Source organism: Mus caroli, unplaced genomic scaffold, assembly GCF_978045245.1.
Source record: "Mus caroli unplaced genomic scaffold, Mus_caroli_1 scaffold_5, whole genome shotgun sequence".
Taxonomy (NCBI): domain Eukaryota; kingdom Metazoa; phylum Chordata; class Mammalia; order Rodentia; family Muridae; genus Mus; species Mus caroli.
In genome coordinates this window covers 41,286,167-41,309,243 of record NW_028227260.1, presented here as the reverse complement: position 1 = coordinate 41,309,243, position 23,077 = coordinate 41,286,167, and the positions used below count along the sequence as shown (strand labels likewise).

General features: G+C 34.1%; 1 protein-coding gene across 2 annotated transcripts in view; it reads left to right on the top strand.

The window, feature by feature from the left end:
* Nucleotides 1-23,077, top strand: part of Diaph2 (diaphanous related formin 2) — a 707,007-nt gene that overhangs the window by 475,907 nt on the left and 208,023 nt on the right. For both annotated transcript variants that reach the window (XM_021152793.3, XM_021152792.3), the window contains one exon: nucleotides 14,933-15,097. In XM_021152793.3, the coding sequence (XP_021008452.1) occupies nucleotides 14,933-15,097 (165 nt within the window). The remainder of the gene's footprint in view (nucleotides 1-14,932; nucleotides 15,098-23,077) is intronic.

Sequence of the window (23,077 nt, the reverse complement as noted above, 5' to 3'; positions counted from 1 at the left end):
TTTATTCTGACCTCAAGTTTTGGTTGCTTTATTGGAGTTTTGTTATTGTTTTTGAAACATAGTCTCCCTATAACTCCCAGGCTATCCTAGCATTTGAGACTGCCCTGCCTCCTCATCCCTGCAGTGTTGAGAGATTACTGGCATGTGCAAATTGTTTTCTTTGGTCCTTAAAAAGAGTTCTCAGAAATAAGATGCTCTGACAATAGTGGGCTCAAACAAGTAAATTGTTGAACCTAATTCTGCAATTTCACTCTGACCTTTTGTACTCAGTACTTAGTAGAATTTGGCTCTACTAATAACCAACTCTGAGAGGGATGCTCCAGTTTCTACACATGAATCTGCTTTTAGTGAAACAAATTAAGCAAATTTCACTGGTAATTCAAAGACTTAAAGATATTCACTTTCTCTAATGGAAAACCACTTTCTCTAATAGTTCTGGTAAATCTCCTACAGGTGATGATGTGACGCTTGTAACAATTAGTGTGTTCTGTTTACTTCTATACAAGGCCATATAATTAGAGGAGCATATAAATGACTCACATAGATACAAATCAAATGTACCACATAATATGTTCCAATGGCAACTGTACTGTCATTTCATCTAAAGTTCCTTTCATAGACAATAAAAAACAATCCCTGCCTGCCAGGTGTTTAGAAATCATCACAGAAACAGTGAAATAGCAAAACAGTCAAACCTACATTCACAAGGGATACAATGAACTAGTCAAATAATACAGCTTTAAAACTCATCTTTTAAAGAATTTGTTGTTGCTTTTCATCTCCTTTTTTTAATGATGACATCTTACTTTTTAATCCTGCCATTCGTTCTTTCAAATGTAACAGACAGATTATGATCGTCTGCACTCAAACACAGAAGTTTGAGAGATAGGAAATAAATTACATCTAGTACAGTAGACAAAAAGGAAAAGCCCATATAGTTTTAAGATTGTGTTAATGCACAAGAAAAATATGCCACAGACTGTCTCTTTCTATATGCTGCATGAAGGCAATGGTAACTTATCCCATCTTTGTGAAACTGGTACAATTTACATAACCAATTTTTTTCTTACACACATATTGTTCATCTTAGAGCTTAAATGACTCTAGTGGTGAAAATTATTATCTGTTCACATAGCAGTGGATTCAAAAGGAAATGAGCAGCCTACAGTATCCACTGCATGAATGACCTATGCCTACTGAGAGTGAAATGTGTATCTGAGAGGTAGTATATACTATTTAGCATCATTCAAGGAAAGAAAATGCCTATACACATCTTTAGGAATACAGACTTACTTATTTAAAAATTTACTTAATAGCTACATTGAGCATTTGTAATTATTAAGTGTAAAATGTCTTACACAACTTGATATATTTAAACACTGAAGCTTTAGAAGGCAGGAACTAGCTAGCTGTCTGATGTAGCCAGATAGTTGCTGAACCAGAATATTGCAGGCTGACATCCATGCTTCCTGTCTGCTGCCTCAACAAACTCCTGCAATCACAAGCTGCTGATCATGTTTGCTCTGCCATGAGGTATTGTGTTGCTCTGAATTGTGAGCCAAAATAAACCCCTCCTTCCTTCAGTTGCGTTTTTGTCAGCTTTTGGTCATAGCAACAAAGAAAGTAACTAATACAATTATTAATATAAAAATCAAGAATGGAGTAAAACCCAATAATATTCCAATCTGAGCATTAATTGAAATGTCTTGTGTAAGAATGAAATCCATAGTGTATAGTTTTTCTTCCTAATGATATTTTATGTATTTTAGATGGGGTATTTTCATATTTTTAATTTTTGCTGTACATTCTTTCTTGAGAAAAGAGCTAGCAATGTAATCCAGATTGGCTGGGAACTCACAGCAATCCTGTTGCCTCTGTCTCCCAAGTGCAGGGAATTTGGCATGGACCATCACACAGGACTCCTGCTAAATATTTCCTAACTCATGGTTCTCAGAGGCTTCATTTTAAGGTATTCAGAGCATTGTTTCTATAATGTAGTCAATGGAATGTAAACAATTATACTCTCTGGAACTGAAAGTCTTTGTGAATTTAAATATATGTTCTATAGAATTCTAAAAAAACAAACACTTCTTTTTAAATTGTGGGCAAAGATAAATTGATATCAACTACCATCTGTAGAAAATTTCTCATAAAAACATCACTGAATAAAGGAACAAAAGCATGTTATTTTATACATCAACCTTTCCTGATGTGTTATCCACTAAAATGACATTTTAAAAGATTCACAGTGGGTAGCATATGGAATACTCCATAAACACTGATTAGATTTAATAATGTTTGTATCACTGTTTGGGAACATATACTAGAAATGCAGCAGCCATATATCATTAGCATCAAAATAACTCAAAAGAAAAGCTAATTAAGGCAAGACTGTTTTAGAAACTTTGTAAAATTGAAGTCAGAAATAACAACCTCCCCACCTGGCCAGGATTTTGGACTTGCTTGTATGCATACAAAACAGATTTGATTCTTAGAGCTTAGAGGTGGTTTCTATGAAAATTACAATGGGCTGTTATAGTCTCATTTTCAGACTGTCCATACTGCCCAAAATCCCCATCACAACTGAAGAAAGGACTATTGTTGAAAGTGAGGTTTCAGCCAAGTCCCATCAAAGAAGAGCAACACTGTTGTCTGCTGTTCTGTTGAGCTACATTCATTGACTGTCTGTGACTGATAAATCAGCTTTTGCTTTGCAAGTGTGGATATATTAAGTTGAGCAGTGCAGTAGCAGAGATTCACTCATGAACTGCCATGGTATTTGATGCATACATGTCCGGGTAAAATGTATATGGTTCCATTGTATTTTACAGGAGTTACTAGTTGGTCATTAATTGGTCATTTCTAAGATGTTTAGACAACAAATTAAAAGTAAGCAGGATGAAGAATAGATAGAGATTTTTGTTTTGTTTTGGGGGTCTTGGGGGTTGTTTATTTGTTTGTTTTTTTAGAGAGATTAAAAAATATATTTGGCAAAATATGCCCATTATAAATAAAAGGAAATTATCTTATATATGTAATCTTTTTAAGTCTGACATTTCTTTAATACCTACATGCCTTGTTAAATACCATTTTTCATGTGTTTTTTAACCCATTTAATCGTCTTTCTAATTCATATAAAAATAAATGTATCTTTAAAAATCATTTTTCTTCTGTTTTGTTGTTAGCTTGGGGCATATGTTTTCTTGTTTTATACTGTTACAAAAACATCAAGCTAAAGAATATTTTGGAGTCTAGTTTAATCATGTACTCTTTTCGTGGTAAAACACATTAATTAGCTCTTTGAGTCATAAGTTATCTTATTATTTTCTCAGAAACCATCACTTTGAGTATCAAATTCTTATTTTAAAAGTATCATTGTTTTCTCTAGCTCTAGCATCTGTCATTTCTCCTGCTTAGCTTCTGCATCTCAGTTTCAGTGTAATTTAGATCAGATGTTACTTTCATTAGCAGAAGTTTCATAGCACTTCTTAGGAAATGCACACATTTTAACGATTCTTTTTCCCTTTTTCTTTTTAATGCTGATTTTATTTGTCTTTGAAACAATAATTTATAAACAAGATAAAATCTACAATATATAAGATATAAAAACAAAATGAAATGGACAAATCAGTTAGCACAAATTTTTTTCAATACTTGGTACTTTTTTCTCATTGAATCTTAAAACTAACTTATAAATAAGGTATTAATAAAAATATAATATGTCTCTTCCTAAATTCAAGATACTTTTTACAAATACAAGAATAAGCTTGGTTATGCGACATATACATCTAATTGTAGTACTTGAGACAAGATGATCCCTGGCTATTTAATGAGTTCAAGACCAGCCTAGGCTACATGAGATTCTGTCTCAAAAAAAAAAAAAAAAAAAAAAAAAAAGGAGAAAGGAAGGAAGGAAGGAAGGAAGAATCTGTTTATAAAGAGAGGATAAATGAAAAGCTTTAAATATGAAAAAGACATATAAAACATTCCATTTGCTTATGCAATATGGTATCTTTTATGCTCAAGTTTCCATCTTTACAGAATTTATTTAGTATATTTCACCCACACAAGAATCCTAACTTTTTCTTTTCTCTACCATCTGCTATTCAGTTAATATGTGTTTGGATTGTTTCATGCAAAAGAACTAACAGCTTAACATTTTGGCACTCTTTGCTCTTATGTCTTGACAATGCTTAGGCATTTGTAGATAAAAGAAACATATTTTTTTTTGTATGTGTAAGCGAAAAAATTGTTTCCCCTTACCTGCCCTGCTGAATGAGAATGCATTAAAAAATGAGATGGTGGTAGAGGGAGAAGGAGAGGAGAAAGACTCTCAGCCTAACTTGGTGGTTCTTGCCTATATTCCAAGTAGTCAGGAAGCCAAGACACGAGGACCAACACAGGCTCCAAGCCACCCTCAGCTACATAGTGATTTCCATGCCAGCCTGTACTGCAGTGTGAGAACATGTCTCAAACACAAAAACAAAACAAAAAGAATAGGAAGAATACAAAGCATGTGAATTTTGGTGTTTTCCTCTTCCCACTGCACCAAACACAATAGTTTTAGTTGCTTAAAGTTCATCTTTATATCTGAATGTACTTAGACTAGTCAGAGAATACTGTCAGAATTCTAGGTACATTGAGATGCAGCAGATCTCTAGAATATTTTAATTTTCAGACTGAAGTTCTATGCCTACTGAACAGGAACCCCTCTCTTCCTCCTCCACTCAGCCTCTGGAAATAACCATTGTATTTTCCATGTCTATTAATACTTCCAAAGGACCATTGCTTTACAAAGGAATGAAAACCTGGAAGGAAACCTGAAAGATCTTCCACTAATGGCAGGCTGAGCAAAATTTTTCTGTTGGGGCAAGAAGGCTCAACTCCATTTCTGTTCTCAGGATAATTTTGTAGAATACTCAAAGTCCTTCTTCTAGCATAGTTGCAGAGTAGGTCTACATTGTGGTGTCCAAATCTATACCCTGTAAATCTGTTTCCTATCACATTGAAACACACACACGCACATGCACACGCTCACACACACGCTCACACACACACACACATTTCCTGTGGGAACCAAAGCAAAGTCTATGTGTATTAATTGTCAATGTGATAGAAACTGAACTTGAACTTGCATGTAATCGTGCGACTATTTTTAAGTATTACTTAAAAGATCTAAACCAAATATTCTCTTCCTCTGTTTCTATGTATTTTTATGTTAAATATGGTCTTTGCTTATTGTAGAGGAAACCATATCAAAATCAGTCCTTCCTTAAATATGAAATACAATTGTTATTAACTCAGAGTTCAGTGTTATTTAGCAACTCTTTAGAACTGTTACATCTTGTAGAAATGAAATTCTGAAATTGCTGTAAAGCCTAGGGAAAGGACTGTTTGTTTTGTGTTCCTATGATTTTGACCAGTTTTGATACTTAATATCAGTGAAATTATATATCTGTTCTCCTGTAACTGGCTTGTTTATTTACTATAATATTCTTATCATCCATCTATGTTGTCACATATGGCAAGTACCTTCTTTTTCAAAAATAATAGCACCTTTCCTATATTTATTTGTCAAATGCCCCACTTGGGGCTTGGGATTTGAAATACTGAATTGTAGATAGATTTTTATTCATGTCCTTCCTATTTTACTAGTAGCTTCAAACTCAGATATGCAAATAGCCATCTCTCATCCTTACTCAACTAGAATGCCAACCAGGCAAGTAAGAAGGAAAAGGCAAGTGTATACACTGATTGGAATATGTTCCAATCGTCAGTGTATACTACAATGCCTTCATGCTTTTATTGGCTCACAGACACCTAGGTGGAGGTGTGATTACTGCTTCAGTGAACATAAAAGAGCAAATGCCACCTCAACATTCTTCCTTTTCCTACTTTTTTTTAAGTCCAAGATCTGTCTTTGAGTAACTCATTGACAATAAATACATATATGATTCCTAAGATCACCTATTTTTTAAGATCTCAGAAACACCTAGAGAGAGCAAATATATTGATCTGCAGTCCCAAACAATTACTACTGAAGTAATTTTGTTATTGTTTATTTTATTTAAGCAGGAAATTTTCACAGCTACATTTTTATTTCTCTAGCAAACCAAAAGAAACATAACCTTGGGAGTAATACCATGGCAATTGAATAGATTTTTCTATGAACAAAAATCATAAAAAATGTCTTCAAAATTAATTAATTCGACTTCATATTAAGACATATATTAAATTGATATCAGAAAAATCTAAAGTTCACAAATAACTCAGAAAACAATTGACTTTTCCATAAATACATGTATATATACATGTGTAAAAATACGTATCTTATAAGCCTTATAGAACAGAGCTTTCCTGAAGTATATTAAGAATATGTTACAAAAAATAACTTTTTAGAAAAGTAAATTGGAAATACAAATAAAATTTGCCTAGTGAAAACTCAAGCCCTTAGTTGGACCAGAATAAGTTATTTATATGGAATAAATTCAGGGAATCATTCTGAAATGTTTGACTGCCATGAAAGATATTATTAGATAAGCTCTTTATATCTTGAAATGTACTTCCTGTCAACTATACAAAAAGTTATACTAACTGAAGAAGGCATCAAAGTTAGGGCAAAGGGTATAATTGGATCACCTATAATTTAGATAAAGATATAGCATTATAGATTCTGATAAATGAACTTATGTTTCCAAGGCTTAAAGACCTAGAAGTTGGAAGTTTAAGGGCAAGGGTGACAAACAGCCTATATTGAAAAGAAATAAGAGTTCTCACTAGGCAAGTATATTATAAAATATGAAATTGTCCTTTAGTGAGTGCCATTATTATATTTTACAGGAGCATATCTGTCTTTAAGGAGGTAGAAGGTCCTCAAGCAGTTTGGGCTATCAACTACCTTGAATCTAGAATGGAAGGATTACATACATTAAGCAACCATTTTAAGTAAAACATTCTAGTATTTCCAATTGAACAAAATCAGTGTACCTACTAGAAATGTAGTTCAGTGGGTAATCTGTTTGACTGGCCTGTAGGAAGCCCCAAGTGAACTACAGTACAAGTATTATTAGGTATGATGGAATATACATCAAATTCCAGCAATTGGGAAGTAGAAGGTAGAGGATTGAAAAATTCAAGGTCGCTTTCCACCAGAAGTCAGCCTTGGCTACTTGAGTCTCTACATTTTGTGTTTGTGAGTGTGTGTGTGTGTGTGTGTGTGTGTGTGTCTGTGTGTGTGCGCGCACATGTGTGTTGTATCTATATCATATATTTGCCTCCAGAACATCTTGCTCTGTTTATTTCTCTTCTTAGTAAAAGCTTTCACCGTACTCACCTTTTCTAAAATGGCTGTGTCTGTTTTACCTAGATATTTATGCAGTCTGGTGTTTTTAAGCTAGACTGAACCATACAGAATTTCTATGGTAATTTCTTTGTTTTGTAACTGAACTGTGGGCACTGAGTCCCACAGATTGATCTGTCCATGTCAAAGGGACAAGGGAAGAATCTAGATCTGTCACAATTGTTAAAGCTTTACAATGCATATTGATATATTTTCCCACCTGTTTACTTTGTTGGTAGTTTTAGGTATATAAATAAACAACAATGGTGACTTCAAACCTGAATTTGAAGGTACTAGCTAGATAAAGCAATATTATGGAAGTGTTTACAATTTCTAAACCCAAAACATGGCATTTGACAACAATTATAAGGAAAATATTCATAAAATTGGGGGATGGAATATAATGCCTAAGAGTCAAAGAATCATGTTAAAGGGCACAATAACTCAAATAGCTATATGTTCAATCCATATTATATTAGAATTATCTAAGTGTCGTGAGTATAAGAACATACAGAAACTGACAAATAAAAACAAGGAGTGATTTTTCTATACTTGGTTTTATGATTCCTAATTAATTTCAAAATTATAAATAGTTATGTTTGAGTCTGTAACATTTCTTAAATTTGAGGCTACCTAGTCTACAGAGTGAGTTCCAGGACAGCCAAGGCTACACAGAGAAACCCTGTCTCGAAACAAACAAACAAACAAAAGGACAACTCTTAAAGTCATATAAAATCTGGCCCCTACTTGCTTCATGAACCGTTTCATCTTTCCCACTTGTTTTATAGGTTTAGTATTGTAGACATTATTCCTTTTTGTGTTCCTAGCATGTTTAATACCCTTCCTTCAATTCTCTCACCCTCTTGTGGTGATCCTTCAACTGACAATTCATATTGATCTCTCACCTTAAATTCCTTTCTTAAAGATATTGTGAACCCCACTCCTGTCTCTTTCAAGGTTGAGTTTTATTCTAAACAAATGTACACTGATTTGACAACTTAGAACTTTTAATCACTTTCTTTGACTTTCAATTTTCAACATAATTTGTAATTATGAAACAAAATAAGTTGTTTTCTACAAGAAAGCAATACCTTTTAAAATTGATAACATTTTTTTCATCCTCTAAAAGATGCTTGGTGCATGCTAGGCATTTAATCAATCTGAGTAACGGTGTGAAGAAGTGACTATGGAAGATCTAACTGAACAGAGATAGATTGTCATCAGGCATGGTGGCATACAGCTTTAGTCCCAGCACTCTGTTGTCATAGGCAGGGGAATCCCTGTGAGTTCTAGACCAGCCTGAGCTACACAGTGAGACCCTGTTTCAAAACAAATAAACAAAAAAGCAAAGCAAAATAGACCTACAAACATAAGAGTGTCTTCAAAAGAATGTTGAAAGAAACAAAGACAAAATGGAATGAATAAACAATAAAGAAAAGGAAGAATACGTAGCGGGCTTCTCTTTGTATAGAAGCTGATCTAAAACATTTCTTAAGTACTAGATGGTTCGGTCTATCTGTAGAAAGGTCTGGTTATTATAAAGTATTTATATCAGTACAGTTCTATAAATGCATTCTACATCTTTAAAAGTTGGAACTTGAGTTCAACATCATTAATAGACAATCATCTGTTATTCAAATGCCCTCTGCCTTCATTTTGCAATAAGAGCTTTAAAGAAAATTTATTCTATATCTAGAGCTATCATAGAGGATTACCGTAAACCCCAATGCAGGCCATATTATTCTTATTAATGTTTCATATTTTTCAAGATATATTCACTGGCAATATATAGTTTTTAAATGATTTTCAGCTAGTTTTGACTTAATAATATTTTAATGTTAATCCTTTGAAATACAAATTTCTGTATAGATATTATTCAAGTTACATAGAAAATTCACAATTTTAGCATTTAGAGAACTTTTGATGTTATGAAAATTAGAAAATCTGTCAATGTTTCAATAGAGTCTACATTTATGATATCCTTTTATTTAAATGGGCAATTATACCATGTTGCTAACTAAAGATTGTGTGAAGGTTAAGTGGATCTCAAGTTGATTTTTCCATGTTCTCCAACAATTGCCAGTAATGATATTTAATTTTTCAAGCTTTTATTAAAATTGCGAGTAACTAATGTACTGCCTATAAAGATGAAAATTTTAAGAACTGATTTGACTCAATTATCTACATGATATATAAACTCTGTCACCCCCAGTGCTCCGGTAATGTTCATTTCATTTACAATAAAACAATTTTTCTCTAGAAATAACTACTCTGTCCATCAAAGTTAAGGACAATGAGAAACAGTTTCTTCTACTTCATCTGATGAAGTAGCTCTATATTTCTGGTTGGAGAGCATCCAGGGATTGGCAGGTAGGCATAACTACTTTTAAATATAAAATGTACATGGAAGTATAAAGAAATAATTTTTCTGTCCATATGGGCACTATGGAGGAAAAATAGATTTTTCAGATTTCATTTTAACCCTGTAGTGTTTATTATACTATGAAGGCATATCACACACACACACACATATTCACTGTTTCAATAAGTTAATATGAAAATGCTTTGTGGATTTATGTTGCATATTTTATAAATTAACTTTTAGATTCACGATTGAGACCCATTTAGTTTTTTAGATTAATAATACACCAAAATGGTTAGCATCACAACTGTTAATGTTTTCAAATTCTGCACACATTTAAATCCTTCAAAGGACACTTCTCTGCAGAAGAGCTTGGACAGTTTCAGTGCTCACCTTAAGTTCCATGATGAAAAATTCAGAAGGTGTTTGGGGTTTTTGTTTGTTTTTGTTGTTTGTTTGTTCTCTTTATATCAGAACTTGGAAAGGTGGCTGCTGAAAAGAAAGGTGTTCAATTTCAGTTTTTCACCCTCTCTTACTTGATTACTTTATATTTTGGATCTCCCCCACCTCACTACCTTATGAGTATATTTAATGTGCCATTTAAATTGCCATGAATTAACTCCATCATAGAAAAGTTCAGTCATTTTCAGGGTACTTCTCTTAATAGTCTAGAATTTCTGAATGGATGCAAATGAACAGTCTAACTTCTGAGCGCAAAAGAATTAAAACCTTACAGAACCCTACTCTTTAATGTTGTTAGAGCTATGCTCACTTTTCAGTGGCATCCAAGACAATGTATCTAGGCATTCAGGGACAGGTGCCCCTTGGTGCTGTCACTCTTCATTAGTACCTGAGAGATCTATGGTAGACTTTGTAGTTTAGCTACACAGTGTAACCATCGCCAGCCTTCTGTCAGTGCTCTGAACAGGGCCATCTGCTCCTCTTTGGGTGTTCTCAAAACCTAGCTTAGAACAGACTTTCTGGCCTAGTCAAATCCTTCACAGGATTCTACAGCATATTTTCTAAAATCTGTTATCCTTAATCTTAAATAATAGTATGTAAGAGGAACAGTTTATATCTTTACTAATGAAATCCATTTCTGACGTTCTCTAGACATATGAAATACTTACTTTATAGTACAAATAAATTGAAACTGACAAAGTTGCCCCAGTTGGCCTTGGGGTCTCCGATCCCCCTGCCTCAGCCTTTGCTATTAGCTAGGATTATGTGAGTCACCCATCACATTCATCAAAAATGTATTTTATTATATTTTATTCATTTAGTAAAGAGTACACAACATAATATGTATGGAAGACATCTGAGAACAAGTTGGAAGAGTTTGTTCTCTCCTCCCAAGAATCTACTGGAGCAATATAAACATTCAGATCCAATATGTAACCTTAATTAACTCCCAACAATCAAATTTAACTTTTATTTCTAATGTACAAAAATAGCTATCCCTCACATCAGAGGCTATTACTATATTCTATACTATTCTATACTATATTAGAAATATCTTAGCAGAATTTCTTTGCCTTTGAGGAAAAAGTTGTTTTGAAAAAAATTAATAACAGGGAACATAATAGGAATTAAGATACATTGTAGGTGTTCAGTGATATATAACTGTCAATTGAGGAGAGCATAATTATTTGCACTATTAGGTTGTTACCTTCTTTGTGGTAGAAATGAAGGATTTAGTCATTATTGTGTCACTAACATGTACCAAATAGCTTACATTACTGTGAAATCAACAACTAAATTTCATAAATAATATAAAATCATGATTGTACAGAAAGAGCTGTATAGTTTCTTTCCTCTTTCTCTTTGTCTATTTTGGGTTTAGTTTTGGTTTTCGTTCTCTTTTTTTATTGGGTTTATTTTTGTTGGTTTTGTTCTTGAGACATAGATTCACTGTGTAGCCATGACTAGCTTGGAATTATCTTGTAGACCAGGCTGGCCTTCAAGAGATCCACTAGCTTCTTCAAGCATGTGCCACCATGTCTAACATATTCAGTTTTGTCTTATTTTCTTATTTGGTGGTGGTGGTGGTGGCGATGGTGGCGGCTGCTGCTGCTGCTGCTTTTAATGTGGAATCCCATGGAATTTTTTTTTCCTGCATAGATTTATTTATGGTTGTTTATATACATATTTTTAATTAGGTATTTTCTTCATTTACATTTCAAATGCTATCCCAAAAGTCCCCCACACTCCCCTACCCACCCACTCCCACTTCTTGGCCCTGACCTTCCCCTATACTAGGGCATATAAAGTTTGCAATACCAAGAGTCCCATGGAATTTGATGGCATAATTGAGATTGTAAACTGTTTCAGGGCTGAAATCTCTCTCTCTCTCTCTCTCTCTCTCTCTCTCTCTCTCTCTCTCTCTCTCTCTCCCTCTCTCTGAGAATAAAAACTGTATTGCTTCCTATTTATTATTACAAAGATAAACTATTCATCCACTTATGTATCTTCTCACTTTGGAACACAAAACTTTGGAAATCAGTTTTGACCTGTAAAAACAAATTTATAAAATTGTATATCACTACACAAACATGTTTTTTCCTCAAAAAAAAAAAAAGTATGTTAGGATAAATGAGGCATGTAAGAGCTTTGTCTTTTTTGTTATCTTTGACTTTTTCACTGGTTTTACAGATGTTGAACATCCTGAAATATATATTTTATTAATTTGCATTGTAAATAGATTGCCCATAAGAGTGATCTTTGCAAAGTGCCTCTGCATAGTATTTCTGGTATGTCTGTATTTTTTTTCTTTGTAAAGAGATTAGGAAACAAAACTACCATTTTAATTCTGTGCTGAGAAATAAAGACTAGTGTTATATTTCTGCTCCACTGAAATGGGATGTTTAATATCTGAACATAGTCTTAAAAGTAAAAGTTATACGGTGATAAAAACTAAAATGTATATGAAGCATGTGTATTTTATGGAAAAAACAGAAAAGTATTCATTCTTTCAGGTCTGTTAATGTCAAAATAGATTTGAGGGTTGAATGATTTAATGACACTTGTTAGCAGAGGTTTAAGTAGCATTAAAAAGACCAGAGATAAATGACAGCTCATTTTCAAAATCATGGTATGCACTATAAGTGTCAGCTACAGAGTAATTTTCCAGAAATGGCCTGATTTCTGCATTGTTTTCATTAGAAAAGCAAAAGTTGTGTTCCAATTGAAGATATATTTAGACCCATGTTATAGTTTTGCTTTGGTGATCACTGGTCTTTTTTTAAGGAACTTAACTCTAATTTTTCAATGTAGATTTGGCTTTCTACTTTCTTCATAATTATTCCTGTAATTTTTTCTAAATCAGTCTTATGAAGTAGCATATAACAACTACCTAGCCAAAGAGAACAAAGCAGAAGCAAGTACTCTAATATTCCTCGTACTTATACCATACTTGGATTTTTTTTTTTTTTTTTTTTTTTTTTTTGAGACAGGGTCTCTCTGTATAGTCCTGGCTGTCCTGGAGCTCACTTTGTAGACCAGGCTGGCCTCAAACACAGAAATCTGCCTGCCTCTGCCTCCCAAGTGCTGGGATTAAAGGCATGCGCCACCAAGCCCGGCATACTTCGAAATTTTAGCCAGCTGGCACATTCACCCTGCGTAACAGGCCTAGAAACCTGAACATAGTCCCAAGGCGAAAAGTTCATGGAAACTTAGTCTCCTGGAACCTTGGCATCCTGCAATAACGAATGCTCCAAATCTGCCCTTGTTTTAGTTGGTGAACAGATCTGTGTGCTTTCCCTCAATATTGCTATATTATAAGTGCCGCTAAGGATTGAATTTGACATATAGCAAAGTTAGATTCCTCACCAGTTCTAGGCAGTCCTTGAGCTGACCCTGGACATGGATAGCTGAGTCACTGCCCTACACAGGAATTTACAATTATCTAGGAAGAAGGAAGGTTGTGGTCTAGGGAGGAACTAGAGTAGATACTTAGAACTGTAGATAGCTGAGCCACTCCCATACACAGGAATTTACAATGGCCTAGGGAGAAGGTGGATTATACAATAGACTAGAATTGGAACCATGGCAAAGGCATGAAGCCCTTGCCCCCTGTCTTTTAAGATTAAGCTGACCTTAGGTGGGGCTGCTTTTGGTCCCAATTGTTAACATTGATTTTTATCCCAGTTGGTTCCCATTAGCTTTTAAGTTCGCATTTCTCTGTTTTGTAGTAAAGGTAATTTTGCATAAGATAACTTCAAAGTACCTTGAGTGGCCTTAATGTATCACTTAGTTTCTTTGTTTCCTGTAATGTAAAAGACTGATGCTCCCTTTGACAACAATGCATTTAGATACACACTCTCTCTGTGTCCCTATCTGTTTGTTACCCCTTCTCACCAACTCCTTGCTCTCCTGTAACTGGAACCCCCAATTTCTTCCAGAGATTGAGGAAGGCCAATGGGGGTCGGTCCATGGCAGCCAGCATATTTATGGTTTTATATTTATTAGTCTTAAATGGTTCATTTTTCAATTTATCTTCAATCGTTCTAAAACAGAATATGGTAGAGATATATAGGTGGAAAGATAGATGGATAGTAGAGAGGTAAGATAGATGGATAGATAGATACATACATACATACACACACACACACATATAGATACATAGAATATTACATGTAGTTTTAGTTTTAGACCAGTGCTTGGACTTCCATGCATGATTACAAGCATGAGCCATCACAACTGCTATTACATTTCCAGGACAGCCAGACGATACAGAGAAACCCTGTCTCAGAAAAAAAAACAGAAAAAGAAAGAAAGAAAGAAAAAAAAAAAGCTGGACAGTCAACTTTCTTAGAATTAGAAGACCTTCAAAATGGCTATATTTGAAGAAAGGTTCTTGAAGGAGGTAATTCATATAAAAATTATTAAAGTATATCTTAATAGTATGTGACAATTGGCCTTCTTAGAAAGGGTTATTCGAACACACATGGCAAAACCTGTGAATAATTATATGAGGACACGACAAGAAGGCAGCAATCGGCAAGCCGAGGAAAGAGGTGGCATACGAAACCAAGTATTCCTATACCTTTCAATCAGAATTCAAGCTCCTGAATGTATGAAGAAATTAAGTTTGTATCGGTAAAACCCAGTGTGTGGCACTTTACAATGGCAGTTCTAACAAGCAAATATACTTATAGTGGTTTTAATAAGTCTTGCTATCTAGTGGCTGTTTCTAAAATATTATTGGATCGTGTTCCTTAATGCAAAGTTACAGCTTTACACAGAATGCCAGAGAACAGTATGACAAACTGTCCACCATGCACAGCAATATGTTGAAGCTCTATGAGAGTCTGGGAGAATACTTCATTTTTGACCCGAACGCAGTAAACATGGAAGAATTTTTTGGTGATCTCAACACCTTCAGAACCCTATTTTTGGTGAGTAACATAGTTTAAAACATGGTGAGTTCTGTTGTTTGTTTCTCTCTTTTTAAATTTGTACTGAAATCTTTATATATCTAATAAATCTACTGATTTCATGGTATAGATCTTTAGCTGCAGCAGAAAGGTCAGTTAATACATTATTTGTCATTTGAGGAATATTTCTGTCACCAACTTATTTGTTAAATGGGACTCTATAATCAGTGAGATTGGCCACAAAATGGTTCAATTGGAGTAGGACTTAGACAATTTGTGAGGTGAGAAAAGTCTTCAAGGAACTACTTTCTCCTAGTTCTTGAGATACAAATCAAGTTATATCCTAACAGTTAAACCATCAACTCTAGAATGAGTACAAACTACTCTAAACTCTTATAAATACCATAATTGCCTTTCATCTCTTTCATGAGAATAAATGCTGAGGTTGCTCTTTGACCCTTAATGAAGTTATATATTTTTCAGGTCACTTATAATTAGTATGTGATCTGCTAACAATAAGAGCTCAGAAAAATTAGTCAAACCATTTTCAAAATTTAAAAGTTATGTCTAATATGGATACATAAACACACAAGCAACACTCTTATCTGTGGATTGATTTTCTCCAATTCAGGCCAATTATAGATCTTAATAATTAAATGAAAAGTTTCAGAGGTAAACAACTCAAAAGTTTTAAATAACTTTTATTTTTATAAGACATGGTTAAAATTTATTTCAGTATTATTGTTAATCTTTTATTGTGGCTAGCTTAACTGACATGCAGACTGGTGTGCAACATATTGGTAGTCTTGAACTTGGATTTTTCATGAAACCTCTTTGAGAATTAATTGCCTGTAACCTATAATGTGTAGGTGAACAGACAGTAACATTTTTCACTCTCTAACCATTCTTTCAGTTATTTATTGAGAATCCTCTTGATTTGATATGCAGAGCCAGAAATAAAGGGAAGGAAGTAAATTTTCTCTATTCCAAGAACACCGACAGGTATAAGCATTAGAATTTACTGTGTCTGGTCACAGTAACAGCTTAGGATACAGTTATAATACACACTAGAACGTGTCTAATATTGTCTACAGTGGCTAGAGAAGCCTTCATGAGGAGTTGACATTTGAGCATAGTCTGGGAAAAAAATAGAGGAGTTTGACAAGCAGATTTTGATAAGCATGTTTAAGGGTTTTATACCTGACCTATAATTCAAAGACTTATAAATCAACATCACTAGCTTCAGTCAATCACTAATGCTCACCATGTTTCTGGTTCATGGTGAGCTTAAAGTGATTTCACTCCCTCAGGAGACAGAAGAATCCTGAAAGAGAGACAAAAATTGGAATTGCTAGAATTTCCCATTTTCTTAGTGTTTGTGTGTTTGGCCTCAGGGTTCTTAGCGCTAAAAGCATATTGGACTAGAGAGGGAAGCAATCAAATACCAGTAGTGCTGAGAAGAAAATAAGAGTTCTGATTCATGTGCTACCAAAAATGACTTCCAAATGAGCTCAGAGCTTCATCTTGGGAGATATATTTGGCAATGTATAGCATAAACAAGATGCAGAAGCAAACAAAAAAAATATTCCTCAGAAAGAGCTATCTTCTGAAAGATAGAAAATACAGAAATAAAGAAAAAGAGCTGACATTACAGATTAAGTCCTTTTCAAAATTATCACATTCAAATGGAAAAAGAAGTTCCGTAGTATCTATGCGATGGTGCTCTGTTCATTATAAATATCATTTATATAGAAAACTATCACTCAGCTACTGAGTGTGTTGAAGGTGTTCAAGATTATAGGTAGATAGATAGATAGATAGATAGATAGATAGATAGATAGATCTCCAAATTCATAATGTAGACTGTCCTTTTAGTTCTTTTCCCTGAAATGTCATCTGTTTTTAAAATGGCAAAAAGGAAAGATTAATTAACAACCCCTGAATTCAAATTGAATGTTTTATGGAAGAAACTCAATTCCATATTTATGCACTGTCTAAACATCTTTTCTGTTTATTCTCCTTTATGCTTCAGTCACTCTACTAGTTCAAATAGTTGACTGCACAAATACTTGTTCTTTCTTTTGAGATATTTTGAATAGAATATGCAAAACCAGTGAGCTTTATATGTGTCACCACCATACAATATAAAAATTAATTTCAGCTGTTGGAAAAAGTGTTTGAGGCAAGTATTTTACTTCAATAACTTTCATAGCTCCAAATGAATTATAGAAAATACTTTTCTCTTTTAAATCTGTCACATTCTTACTGCTTCTGTCTGTGTGTGTATTTTTTTTAATAAACACTATGTTACTCAGGTACTCAATAAATATTTGTTTTGTTTATCCTCATTCTATACCTCATATACTAAAAATATAGGAATAAAGCTTTGAAAAGTTGTTAAATGCATTGGCATAACTTAAAAAGATGTTTTCACAACTATTAATCATTCCAGCAGATTTTTCTCTCAACAAAACATGAGCAGTAGTTTGTTTGATAAATAAACCTTGGAGCCAATTTTACATGATCATTAAAATTGTGAAGTATTAAGAGGCTAAATAGCCTCAGGCAATCATGGGGTATGTTCTTGCACAATAATGCTACTTCTGAAATGGTTTTGTCTTAGTCCATTTTTTTTCTAACCTTATGAATACTATTTTACTTTGGGACCCCCTACTATCTCAGCTGAGCTATAATGGTTCTATTCTTTCTACATTAGGAAAACCCAAATCTGGAAGGTAGAAGAAAAAAAGACAACAGTGGGTTCCTAAGAGATGCTAGAGCTTTGGAGAACAAAGAGAACCTTTGGTAATCCAGGATCACGTATAATTGACAGGCTAACGTATAATTGTTAAGATGCCTTAGTTGTTCCTATAGGGAATTATAACAGCCAAGGCCAAATGTATGTCATTTTCAGATATAGTCTTCCATCTATGTTAAAAATGATTCTTTTAAACTTTAAACTTGTTCTGAGACATGCTTTCCTGTATTCTAGTTGGCCTTAATTTTATAGTCCTGACTGGCCTTGAACTTCTGATCCTCCTGCCATTTCCATAGTACTGTAGAATGCATACACCACAATGCCATGCTTCCCTTTAATTTTACAGAACATAACAAAATATGAAGTGTTACAGGGAAGGGCATTAATTCTAGCAGAAAAACCAACATGAAAAGAGTCTAAGCTCTTCGTTAGAGATCTCTGTGTAACCATGTTCATTTATGGAGATACTTAAAATTTAATGCAGCGCTTTTATCTTTTATAATTGAAAAGACTTATATTTTATGTGTATAAATGCTTGGTTACACAACACTTGTTTATCTGGTGCCCTCGGAGACCCAGAACTGGAGTTACAGAGGTTTATGAGCTACTTGGAGGATCTAGCCTGTGTCCTTTAGCAAAGCAGCCAGTTGACATATACACCATGTCATTTCTCCAGCCATAGAAACACTTCATTTTAAGAAGTCACCACCTGTTTCATGCCATCATCCCTTTGACAAGGTCTTCATCTTCTCTGAGTCTAAACTGCAACTGGAAATCCAAAATGAGCATCTTCATTTAGTAATACTCAAAAGACTAAATTGATAATATTCAAAAAATATTCATTCTTCATTAAAGGCAATTTGAATTTAAAGAGGCTAAGGTGAATTTTTACATTAAAAAAAATTGAGTGTATAATTCCTGATCTAAGAGCTCTAACTTGTTTTGACTCATTTTAAAACCTTGATTTCCCAAGTTCTTAAAGGTGTCACTGGTGCTCTATCATTTTAAAAAGAACAATAAAAATGGTGGACTTAAGTTAAGAAACCAAGTATGTTGTTTAACCAAGTAGTCTTAACAAGTAATAAAAACCATTGCCTAGAATCTTACTACCCCCAAGTCTCTACTAGATGCTTAATATGTTTATTTCTCTTTGCTTTGCAAGTAAAATGCTAATTGATAAGGTAAAAATGACTTTGAGAAACTGCAAGATCCTGATATGCCTCCTGAATAATTACTTTACTTTGTAAGCTCTAGGTCTCCAAGCCCCATCACTTAGGAATCCAGAGGCAGGTTGCCTTAGTAACAAGAATCCAAGCTTTCTAAATAATCTCTTCTCCCCCACCTTCAAACTGAACTCACACTCCTACAGCCTCTATCCTCCAGCTGGTACCTCTGGAATTACCACACATATGCATACGTGCTGACAGCATGTTATCTATGGTTGCCCTTTGATATTTGCTCACATGCCAGCTAGGACTTACATTCTAGAATGAGGAGAAAACATTGGAAACAAAAGTCTCGAATTCTCCCGACTTGCTTTGTATTGTTCCAGTTCTCAACTACACAAGGTTGGGAGGAGGGTGATGGTGGTGGTAGTAGTGGTGGTTGTGGTTGTTTTGTTTTGTTTTGTTTTGTTTTGTTTTATTTTACTAATAAAGCTGTTTGGAGTTGCCTACCATGAAAATGCATACATGTAGACTTAAGGTCCAAGGGTGCCGTCTGTATTGGACCAGTTAGTTCTTGCCATGAACTCGTAACTGTATAAATAGTTGTGATTCATAGGACACTTCACAAAAACAGTTCCTTTCCCTTCTTTCCCGATCCCCTTCTCCTTAGAGGCTTTAAAGAATGTCTTAGCCAGGGCATGGTGGCACACACCTTTAATCCCAGCAGCACTCAGGAGGCAGAGGCAGGTGGATTTCTGAGTTCGAAGCCAGCCTGGTCTACGAAGTGATTTCCAGGACAGCCAGGGCTATACAGAGAAACCCTGTCTCGGAAAAAAAAAAAAAAAGTCTTAAGTCCTAGATCCCCGAAGAACTGTCTAATATCATAAACCCTTTCACTGTCCTCCTTCCTCACTTTTGTTCAGTCACCTAAGCTTATAGCTTTTTTTTTTTTATTTCCCTAGGAGCCAGGAACAAATAAAATGTCAGCATAAATCCTGTCATGCAAATAGAGCCCTAAGGGCCTACCAACTCCCTCTACTTAATCACATACACCCAGATAATTCCCTTTGAGCTCAGCTGGGACCACCCTAGCTACATAGCCTTCGGTTTATTTTGATCTATTGCAACTCTTTGAAAATAGGAGATCCATGTAAAATATATGGTAACTCTATTAAGCAGAATATTTAACCAGAATTCCTCATTCCCCAGTCATGTCAGAAAGACTATAGTGTTTTATATAAGTTATCACTGACTTCTCCCTTTACAGGAAGATGTCAACTATCAACTGTTGTATTCTGTTTGACTCTTCACTTTGAGCTAGAAATGGATGTCCTATTTTTTCTGATATAATTGTTCCTTGTATAGAAAAACTAACCATTTTGTCATAAATAACTAAAGGAAATGTAATAAAAGTACGCATATTTTAAAAAAGTTCTCCAATATCATAAAGCTGTCTACTGGTTGGAAAGGTTCCTACATATATGTATATACTTTTCATTAATATTATTTAGAAGTGTCATAAATATTTCTAAAAACTGTCAGAATTGTATTTGTCAAGCGAAATTTTACCCTTTAAACACCAAAAGCCATAGTTTCATTAAATGTAAAAATATTAGCAAAATGTATTTAATGTTTTCTTTTCCTATTAAAGTCTAATAAGAATTAGAAGCCCTATACAAAATGCAGTATCTTTAGTTTAGGCAACATGTCATGTAGAAATTTTCATAGAAGTGTTCCAGTATAAATAAGTTATTTTTTAGTTATGTCCAAGAAGTAAGAGAGTTATAAGTTATGTAATACAAGATATAAGTTGACCTTTCTTAGGAGTCCTGAGACTGGACAAAGATACCTTAAGGACTTTTGGAGGTATCTGTCAAAATATGCCTTCTATAACCTGAACTGGAAAATCCTTGACCTTCATACAAGCCATGCTACCTCTCAACTTGCTCAGGTTTTTTTTTATTATTATTCATTCTGCTTCATCTTTGTTTATTCACTAATCAATCTTTAATCAGAAAAGCCTCCCTAGCCACTGTATAAGCCAGTTCAAAGCCATCCTGCTTAGAATCAAACCCACTGAGCAATTTTTATCTTCCTCATTTCCTTTTCCCCTGCCTCCTACCTCCTCAAGTTGCTGATCAAGTTGTTCAAATCACTTCCTCCAAACAGATCTCCCTGACACTCATCAATCTGCCTAGCCCTAGTGTGTAGTCTTATAATTTCCCTTGTATGGGTCAAGTACATTGCTAATAACTAAGGATATGTACAGATGAGCTAATGAATTAAGAAAACAATGAATGAACCCAAACTGTCAAAGATAAGTTGAAAATGCTTGCCCTCCAGAACTCCATTCCAATGGGAAGAAATAGTGAACTTGGATGCATGCATAGGAAAAACATGTTAGCACAGAAGGGAGATGTGTTCGTTCTTTGGGATATAAGGAAGGCTCTGAGCAGGAGGCATATACAAAGAGAATATGGTCAGTTGTTGCTCCTTTATGACCAAAGATGTTCTTCTTTTGTTCTCCAAGCCTCCTTTTGATGTTGAAGTTTAGTGGTAAATATATATTATTTCCTAGAGCTCCATGCTGAGTTCAAAGTGGAAAAACAACAATTTTATTACCAGAGAAGTAGTTATCAGCTAATTATTATGATCTAGAGGTTTTCCACCATATGCTTAGATGAGCAGTAACCAAGCTTCAATTAATTCTTACAGACTGGCAGCTGTACTGGACAATAGAGCAATTGAGGCAGATTATCTAGCAAAAACAATCCCAAGAGTCTGATTTGTATGGTATTAATTTAGGTCAGTGGATCTCATCCAAGAGTGATTTTCTCTTCCAAGGAACATTTGGCAAGATCTAGATAGATTTTTTAGTTCTCACAACTAAGGAGTAGGTACTAATGGCATCTGGTGATTAAAGCCACTGCATGACAAACACCAATAATATGCATAATGGTTGCCCTCAACAAAGAAATATTCCTATGGCTGAGTCAGAAAACAAAAAAACCAAAATCAACAAACAAACAAACAAACAGAAAAGACAACAAAACAAAACAAAAAAAAACCTGCTTCAGGGTTATCTGCTAAGGATTTTTATTTTATTTATGTATCATTTAGAAAATCCAAATTCACAGGCAAAATCTGTACTAGATAAATTCAGGCCTTTTGTACAAAATGCTTTAGGTATTAGTATCATTCAAAATATCCTGGTTCCAGTGGTATTTTTTAAACATTTTTACTATCATCTTGACCTGCAATGGAAAGAAAATAATAACATATTTATGACATAGAGATAAAATCAAAAGAAACTTGGTGTTTCATTCCAAAATATAATTACTATTAATACCTTTCCATATATCTTTTCAGGCATGTATATATGCCTGAAGTGTGAGTTTGTCCTAAAATAAACAGAATGAATTATAAAAACTTAAATTCCAAAAAAAAAAATTAACTTGAAAAAATTACTATACCTGTGTGGAAATATCCATCAGAATTCAGTGGATGTTGCCATTGGTGACATCTTCAGTTGAGGTAAAAAATGTTAATTAGCTCATTTGATAATATCTTTTTACCAACACCTGCTGATAATCAGGGCCATTGTAAGCCACCTGTAAATGGACTACTGGAATCCTGCTTTCTCTTTTTGTTTTCTACACAATACAACCATTATACTTCCTAAAGACAAGGACCCTTAAATCAATAATTGGTGCCTGGCTACCTGGGCCTATTCAGACTAGCATTTACTTAGCACTCTGTTATCAATACCTGCTGTGCCCATTGATTTAAAACTATTACTAAGGACAGTGTCTGTCTGTTTATAAATGAAAACTATAATATAAAAACTTGTAATTACAAAATGCCTTCCTAACAAAAGTAATGCTGTGATTTAAAATGAGAATGAGTGTCCTGAAAATATCTATATGACTATATCTATATTTTTCTCTTGTTTTCCCCAATATTCTTCTTGATTCAAATTCCAACAGGATTCTTAGACTTTTTATTGTTTTAAATGTTTGAACCATATCATAATCTTAATAATGAAATAACTATTTGTATTGACATATGTCCTTTGAT